Raw genomic sequence first — 9391 nt, forward strand, 5'->3', positions numbered from 1 at the left:
TTTTTCTCCTCACAACATCAAACATGTATTCTGTATAACGATAAGGGTTTCCTTCCATCTTCTGAGCAATTCCCCTTCTCCCTCCTTTTTCTTCCCACCTCTCTTCCCTATTTAGTGGTAATCTTCTTCTCATGCTCTTCCTCTCTATCCCATTTGAGTCACCCCTCTTATATCAGAGAAGACATTTGGCATTTGTTTTTTAGGGATTGGCTAACTTCACTTAGCATAATCTGCTCTAGTCCCATCCATTTCCCTGCAAATGCCATGATCTTGTTAATTTTTAATGCTGAGTAATATTCCATTGTGCATAAATGCCACATTTTTTTATCCATTCATTAATTGAAGGTCATCTAGGTTGGTTCCACAGTCTAGCTATTGTGAATTGTGCTGCTATAAACATTGATGTGGCTGTGTCCTTGTAGTATGCTCTTTTTAGGTCTTTTGGGTATAGTCCGAGAAGGCGAATAGCTGGTTCAAATGGTGGTTCCATTCCTAGATTTCCAAGGAATCTCCATACTGCTTTCGAAATTGGCTGCACCAATTTGCAGTCCCACCAGCAATGTATGAGTGTACCTTTTTCCCTGCATCCTCGCCAGCACTTATTGTTGTTTGACTTCATAATGGCTGCCATTCTTATTAATTACATTATTGTGAAACTGGGGTGACATGACCTCTCATTTTTTGAAAGCAATATTTTCTATTTTTGTATTTATGGTGTTTGTTGTTTTCATTGAGTTTTTCAGAACAATGTAAGAATTATTTAGACATAATATTAGGATTTATTGTTATATTATCTTTTACTTATGAATGCACTTAAGAATCTACAAAACATTTTGGTGGGGATACTCTGTTAAAACTTTAGGAATAAAACAGAGCAAAATTTATCCCTGTAGTAAAATCTTTACACTCTAGTAGTAGGAGACCCCTATGCAAAAATATATTAATTTCAATGAATAATTATACTTGATTTATATCTGTAGTATCATTTTTTTAATTATAAATTTTTCTTCATCAAGGTCTTTAACTAACTTTTTTGATGTTAGTTAAACAATTTGTTGATAACTTGGAGAATACTCTCAAATTTAATGAACAGTACATTTCTGTATTTATTAACAATATTAATTAATATAATATAATATGTAATATAATATATTATTTATTATTCCTGTATTTATTAACAATATTTCTTCAATGCCCTTGTAAACTACAACAGTTTCACTGGGAATAGCATTTTGGGAATGTTCAAAAATCTCAGCTGAACTATATTTGATTTTGATTCTATTCTATGAATATTTTCCCTCATTTTAACGCTTTCCAAAATGTTCCACATAATGGTATTTTTACATCAATTTGCTTGAACGTTCAACACTTTTTCAGATTCCAAATTTGCTTCTAAATGTTCTCTCTCTCTCTCTTTTTTATGGTTGATAGTCTCTTTCCTGATGTCTAAAATATTTTCCTTCTCATGCTTTCATACATTGTTTTGTTCAGATTATTCTCTCTTTCCTTTTCTTTTTAATTTTTTTTTCCTATTGGGATATTCATCATTCATCCACTATTGGTTGGTTATGCAGGTGAACTCCTTTCTGTTTGTTACTATGTCTCTATTTTTTTTTTTTACTGTGTATTCTATAAGTTTATTTGGAGATTTTTTTAAAAATATCATTTTAAAATGTATAAGTAATTCACTTACCTTCTCTTCTAGCCTGATCTACAACATTTATATACATATAACAATATACATAAAACAAGTATTTTATATCCACAGCAATTTTGCTTTTGTTGCATTATTGATGTATCACCAACTTGTGAAGGACCTCAAGACCCCAGGCCCAACATTAGGTAATCTAACCCCTGGGCCTTGAAGCTGCAAGATGCTCCCTTACACAACCCCCATGTCAAAACCCCTCCAGCAGCACGTAGCATTTCAAGTCTTGCACAATGCTACCACAAGATGTTCCATATAGATAACCCTAATGGTCAAACTTGAGCAAAACAGGAGAAAAACAGGAACTGAAAGGACAGGATGCAATTTTATGGTTTTTCCGAGAACAGAAAGTTGAAAAACATGTTTACCCCCTAAGTGACCCAACTGCTAGATTCAGAGGGACCAATAGAAAGACTGTTGCTGTGCTAAGCTAAGAACTAACCCACTTATTCCCTATAAAAGATCTATACCCCAAAGCCCGGGGTGCCAGTTCACCGAAGCTCCGGCTGAGGTTTCGCTGAGCACCCGCAGGCGCCTGTGTGAGAATAAACGCCTCCTGCTTTTTGCAGCCAGTGTCTCGCGTGGTTCATTCCGGGTTAGGGATCTGTGGATCTTTCATTTTGGAGGTTCCACCGAGATCCAAGATCCCGGTTCCGATCCCGATCCCTATCCGGAGGACACCCGACATCACTGGGAGGTAAGCTGGCCAGCTCGAACTTTCTGTCCTGTTGTCCTGTTGGCTATCTGTTCTTTGTTTCGCGCAGCGTCTGTAAGACTATATGATCCTAGGTATAGTCATCTAGTATTCTGAGGCAGTTCTGTAGTCATCCAGTTTTCTGAGGCAGTTTGAGAAGGAGTTGACGAACTCAAACTTCTCTCCTGCCACCCTGGGAGACGTCCCAGGGATCAGAGGGGTCCATTTCTTTGGGGCCCCCGGTGTTTCCGAGGGATACACTGTCTTTGTAGGTGACGGAGAAGTACGAACTTCTCCCAGGCCATCTGATTTTTTCGGTTTCCACCGAAGCCGCGCAGCGATCTCACTATTTGGTTTCGTTTTTGTGTCGTTGTGTCTGTCTCTCTATTTCCTCTCTGAAAGTAACATGGGACAATCACTAACAACCCCTTTGAGCCTAACTCTAGATCATTGGCAAGACGTTCAAGATCGGGCAGACAACCTGTCCGTGACAGTCAAGAAGAAAAAGTGGAAAGCTCTCTGTACTTCAGAATGGCCAGCGTTCAACACCGGCTGGCCAGCAGAAGGGAATTTTAACATTGATCTTATCTTACAGGTGAAAACCCGAATCTTCACCCACGGTCCTCATGGACACCCTGACCAGATACCCTACATTGTTACCTGGGAGGACTTAGCCTCCAACCCACCCCCTTGGGTTGCTCCTTTCTCTCCACCCAAACCCCCTCTCCGTTCTCCCCTCGAACCCTCTGCTCCCCTCATTCCAGTTCCCCCTCCCCAAATCTCTCATCTTTACCCTGTTCTTAACAAATCTGAGACCTTGGTTAAAACAGGGACAACACCAAAGAAAGTTCTACCGCCAGAGGACTCAGCCCTGATTGACTTGCTGACTGATGAGCCTCCTCCCTATCAGCCCCAACCCTTACAAGCCCCTGAACCTGATCAACCATCCTCCGAGGACGAAAACCAGGAAGGCCCAACCGCCAGTGCTCCCCCAGATCCATCTCCCATGGTGGGACGACTCCGGGGACGCCGGGATCACACTGCCTCAGGAGACACCTCCAGAGTTCTCCCCCTGCGACAGACGGGGGCCCCAACGGCCAATATCAGTACTGGCCTTTTTCTGCCTCTGACCTCTATAACTGGAAAACCCATAACCCTTCCTTTACTAAGGACCCTATAGCTCTAACCTCTTTGATTGAGTCTATTCTAGTAACTCACCAGCCAACATGGGATGATTGCCAGCAGCTCCTGCAGATACTCCTCACTTCAGAGGAGAAACAAAAAGTTCTTTTGGAAGCTCGCAAAAATGTGCCAGGGGACGATGGACGTCCCACCCAACTCCCAAATTTGATTAACGAAGCTTTTCCTTTAATCCGGCCAAACTGGGACTATACAACTGAAGCAGGTAGGGACCACCTACGTCTCTATCGCCAGTTACTCATAGCGGGTCTCCATGCAGCAGGGCGGCGGCCCACCAATTTGGTTCAGGTAAGACAGACTACCCAAGGGGCAGAAGAAACCCCGACAGCATTCCTAGAAAGATTAAAAGAGGCATATCGGAGGTTTACTCCCTTTGATCCTGATAGTGAGGACCAAAAAGGGAACGTGTCCATGGCTTTCATTTGGCAGTCCGCCCCAGATATCAGGACTAAATTGCAAAGATTAGATAACTTACAAGATTTTTCTCTAGCAGACTTACTGAAGGAAGCCGAAAAGATATATAACAAAAGAGAAACTCCAGAAGAACGAGAAGACAGGATTAGAAAGATGCAGGAAGAACGAGACCTTAAACTTAGAGAGGAATCAGATAAGAGAGAAAGAGAAAGAGACCGGAGGCGTAACAGGGAACTAAGTAAAATATTGGCCACCGTAGTCCAGGCAAGACATCAGGGAGACCAGGTAAGCAAAGACAAGGAACGAAGCAGACCCCGTGTAGACCGAGACCAATGTGCCTACTGCAAGGAAAAAGGACACTGGGTAAAAGACTGCCCAAAGAGACCCCCCAACCCCAGAAGAGGTCCAAATCGGACCTCCCAACTGCTAGCGTTAGATGAAGATTAGGGGAGTCAGGGCCAGGAGCTCCCCCCTGAGCCCCGGGTAACTCTACAAGTAGGGGGGCAACCTGTGACCTTCCTAGTGGATACAGGAGCCCAACACTCCGTGCTGACACAGACACCAGGGCCCATGAGCCACAAAACGACGTGGGTCCAAGGCGCCACTGGGAGCAAACCTTACCTATGGACCACCAAAAGAGAAGTACACCTTGCCACAGGTAAGGTTTCCCATTCGTTTCTACACGTGCCTGACTGTCCGTATCCACTGTTGGGAAGAGACTTATTGACCAAATTGAGAGCCCAAATTTATTTTAAAGATGGAAGTGCCTCCATCACAGGGCCAAACCAGACTCCCTTACATGTATTGACTTTCAAATTGGAAGACGGATATAAACTTTTTGACAAACCCCCGGTATCTATGAGAGACATGGACTATTGGCTTAGTTCCTACCCGGAGGCCTGGGCTGAAACCGGAGGAATGGGAATGGCAAAACAACGGCCTCCAATAGTCATTCATCTGAAGGCCGCTGCTACTCCCATCAATATCAAACAATATCCCATGTCAAGGGAGGCCTATCAGGGCATCAAGCCACACATCAAACGCCTCCTAGACCAAGGCATCCTAACACCTTGCCAATCGCCCTGGAACACCCCATTACTGCCAGTCAAAAAGCCGGGGACTAATGACTACAGACCGGTCCAAGACTTAAGGGAAGTTAACAAGAGGGTAGAAGATATTCACCCCACAGTGCCAAATCCTTACAATCTCCTTAGCACTTTGCCTCCTACTCATACTTGGTATACTGTTCTGGATCTGAAAGATGCTTTTTTCTGCCTAAGACTGTCTCCCCAAAGTCAGGCTCTCTTCGCATTCGAATGGAAAGATCCCGAAGGAGGAGTCTCTGGACAACTGACCTGGACGAGACTGCCACAAGGATTTAAAAACAGCCCGACACTCTTCGATGAGGCTTTGCATCAGGATTTGGCAGACTTCCGTGTAAGACACCCTTCCCTAATCATGCTTCAATATGTAGATGACATCTTGCTGGCTGCGACCTCCGAGGAAGATTGCCAGGCAGGTACGGAAGAATTATTGCAAACTTTGGGACTATTAGGGTATAGGGCGTCAGCAAAAAAGGCCCAAATCTGTCAGACAAAAGTTACCTATCTGGGCTATGAACTCCATGATGGTCAACGATGGTTGACAACTGCCAGAAAAGAGACTATCTCAAGTATACCAACCCCCCAGAGTCCCAAGCAACTGCGGGAATTCCTGGGGACCGCAAGTTTCTGTAGACTCTGGATTCCTGGGTTTGCTGAGATAGAAGCCCCCTTGTATCTACTGACTAAGCAAGGTAACTCCTTTACTTGGACTAAGGAACATCAATTGGCATTTGATCACATCAAATTGGCTCTTCTGTCAGCCCCTGCTTTGGGCTTACCGGACGTTACCAAGCCCTTTGATCTATTTGTAGATGAAAAACAGGGTTATGCAAAAGGGGTTTTAACCCAAAAACTGGGGCCCTGGAGGCGGCCTATAGCCTACCTGTCAAAGAAATTAGATCCAGTGGCAGCAGGATGGCCACCATGCCTCCGGATGATCGCAGCCGTGGCTCTTCTGATTAAGGATGCCACTAAACTGACTTTGGGACAGCCATTAACCCTATTAACCCCTCATGCCATTGAGACTGTAATTCGCCAGCCACCTGATCGCTGGATGTCAAATGCCCGACTCACCCATTACCAGTCTTTGTTATTGGACACCGACCGAATTCAGTTCGGTCCCGTGGTGACACTGAATCCAGCGACCCTCCTGCCGCTCCCAGGAAAAGCAGATCCTCACAACTGCCAGCAGATTCTTGCAGAGACACAGGGAACCCGGCCAGACCTCACCGACCAACCGATGAAAGATGCGGAGCTGGTCTGGTACACAGATGGAAGCAGTTATCTGCTCAATGGAGAACGACGAGCAGGAGCAGCCATCACCACCGAATCTGAGGTAATATGGGCAAGTGCACTTCCGGGCGGAACATCAGCTCAGCGGGCAGAACTGATAGCTCTGACTCAAGCTTTAAAGTTGGCAGAGGGGAAGAAACTAAACGTGTACACTGACAGTAGATATGCCTTTGCTACTGCTCATATACACGGAGAAATTTATAGGCGCCGCGGGTTACTAACCTCGGAGGGAAAAGAGATCAAAAATAAGACTGAAATATTAGCTTTGCTTAAAGCTTTATTTTTGCCTAAGAAGTTAAGTATCATGCATTGTCCCGGCCATCAAAAAGGGGATACTCCAGAGGCTAAAGGGAACAGATTAGCAGATGAAACAGCCAAGAAAGCAGCCCTAGGGCCACAACTTTTGATAATGACTCTATTGCCCCAACGAGCAGACCCACAACATGAGGACCATGAGGAACATTGGGTCTACGAAGACAAAGATTTAAATGCCATACAGAAACTGGGGGCCACTTATGACCCCGAGAAAAACGTCTGGAAATATCAAGGGAAGACTATCATGCCCCTCAAAAATTCAAAACAACTAGTAAAGTCCCTACACAGACTGACACACCTTGGGACTAGAAAGATGAAAGAGCTCTTAAACCGTGGGGAAGGTACTTTATATCTTCCGAACAGAGATCAACTTCTGCGCCAGGAAGCAGAAAACTGTCAAGTATGTGCCCAGGTAAATGCTGGTAAGATCAAAATTGGAACAGGGATCCGAGTAAGAGGCCATAAGCCCGGAACCCATTGGGAAATAGACTTCACTGAAATCAAACCTGGTATGTATGGCTACAAATATCTTTTGGTTTTTGTTGACACTTTCTCTGGATGGGCAGAGGCATTCCCGACTCGGCATGAAACTGCTAAGGTGGTCGCTAAAAAATTATTAGAAGAAATCTTCCCCAGGTACGGGGTACCTGGGACAATTGGGTAGGATAACGGACCTGCTTTCGTCTCCCAGGTAAGTCAGATGGTGGCCAATGCGTTGGGGATTAATTGGAGATTACATTGTGCTTATAGACCCCAAAGTTCAGGACAGGTAGAAAGGATAAATAGAACCATCAAGGAGACTTTAACTAAATTAACGCTTGAAACTGGCACTAGAGACTGGGTACAGCTCCTACCTTTAGCCATGTACCGGGCCCGAAACACCCCAGGCCCACAGGGACTAACCCCATTTGAGATTCTGTACGGTGCACCACCACCCGCTATTAACTTTTATGAAACTGAAACCTATGCCTCCCTCACCCCATCTATGCAGACTCATTTGCGTGCCTTGCAATTGGTCCAGAACGAGGTCTGGAAGCCTCTAGCCGCAGCATACAAGGAGGAACTTAAAACCCCCTCGCTGCCACATCCCTTCAAAGTTGGGGACACCGTCTGGGTACGCAGGCACCAGAGCAAAAACCTCGAACCACGGTGGAAAGGACCCTACACCGTTCTGCTGACCACTCCCACTGCAATCAAAGTGGACGGCATCACCGCTTGGATCCACGCTTCCCACGTGAAAGCTGCACATCCGCAGGAGTCCGCAGACGCCTCTCCGGATCCAGAATGGAAGCTGCAACGCACCCAAAATCCGCTAAAGATAAGACTCACTCGCTGTTGATTTTTCTTGCTTTGTGCTTTGTCTTCCCCATAGCAGATGCCAGGCACCCCAACCAGACTGTGAGCCAAACATGGCAAGTGTTGTCGGGAACAGGAAGTATAATTTGGAAAAAAACTTCCGCAGAATACCCCCTTTGGGCTTGGTGGCCTACCCTAGAGCCAGATCTCTGTCACCTGCTGGCTGGGGCAACTGACTTTGATGGTCCAAGTGAGTCAGAAGCGTGCGTTGCCAGTGGACGCTGCGCCTGCGTACGTCATCCAATAGGGTGTAGAGACCCGAGAGCTCGAGCAGCTCTAAGAAGAGCATCCTTCTATGTATGCCCTAGGGATGGGTCACAGGCACAACAATGTGGGGGACATGAAAGTTACTATTGTAAATCTTGGGGATCTGAAACTATGGGGGATGCGTACTGGAACCCTAGTTCATTTTGGGACTTAATTCAAGTAAAAAGAAAAAAACAAAAGGATCCCCCACTTTCTGCCGACTCTTGTAGAAGCCTAAAATGGTACGGAGCAGGGCCATGTACCGCATTTACCTGCAACCCCTTAAACATTACCTTTACTCAGGCAGGCAAAGCATCAAAAGATTGGATAACAGGAAAGCAGTGGGGCCTAAGAGTTTACAAGACTAACTATGACCCTGGAGTCCTATTCCAAATAAAATTAATAGTAAATACCAACCCCCAGCCAATAGGCCCTAATAAGATACTCCAAGATCAAAAGGCTCCTCCTCCTAAAAAACATAAACAGACACCCTCAAGGCCAACATCCCCATCTAATACCATCCGTCCAACCCCTTCCACTCCCCCGACTGTGCCAGTTGTCACTAATCCTACTTTACCCGGGTCAGGAGAAAGACTAATGAACCTGGTTAAAGGGGGATACCAAGCTCTTAATTCCACCCAGCCCAATCTCACTGAGTCCTGCTGGATTTGCCTCCAGGCAAGCCCCCCCTACTATGAAGGAATAGCTACCAATGGGAATTTTACCTATGGCCCCTCCACCAGGTGTAACTGGGAAACAGGACACAGGTTGACACTGCCTGAAGTGACCGGTTCAGGAACATGCATAGGAGGCTCCTCTATGACAAAAGAGCTCTGTGCATACACTGCAACCGTGTCATTCTCTGACCCATCCAAGTACTTAGTGCCTCCAACAGGACTCTACTGGGCATGTAACACTGGGATCACACCATGTGTTGCGACAGCCATTTTCAACCAGTCTAAAGATTTTTGTGTGTTAGTCCAAATCTACCCACGGCTACTCTATTATTCCTCAGAAGACTTTGAGGGACATTTCATGAGCAGGACTCGATTCACCCGGGAG

The 9391-nt window shown here is 45.5% G+C and overlaps 1 protein-coding gene across 1 annotated transcript; it reads left to right on the forward strand.

Moving 5' to 3' along the window:
- Positions 1-2808: 2808 nt before the first annotated feature.
- On the forward strand, positions 2809-8066 carry LOC124081921 (uncharacterized). Its single transcript, XM_046428322.2, is given in 2 exon segments — positions 2809-3430; positions 3484-8066. Coding segments are annotated over 2 exon segments (5205 nt in total).
- The last annotated feature ends 1325 nt before the right edge of the window (positions 8067-9391 follow it).

Source organism: Marmota monax, unplaced genomic scaffold (genome assembly GCF_021218885.2).
Source record: "Marmota monax isolate L192 unplaced genomic scaffold, Marmota_monax_Labrador192_F-V1.1 WCK01_AAM20220418_F8-fsc00031, whole genome shotgun sequence".
Lineage (NCBI taxonomy): Eukaryota > Metazoa > Chordata > Mammalia > Rodentia > Sciuridae > Marmota > Marmota monax.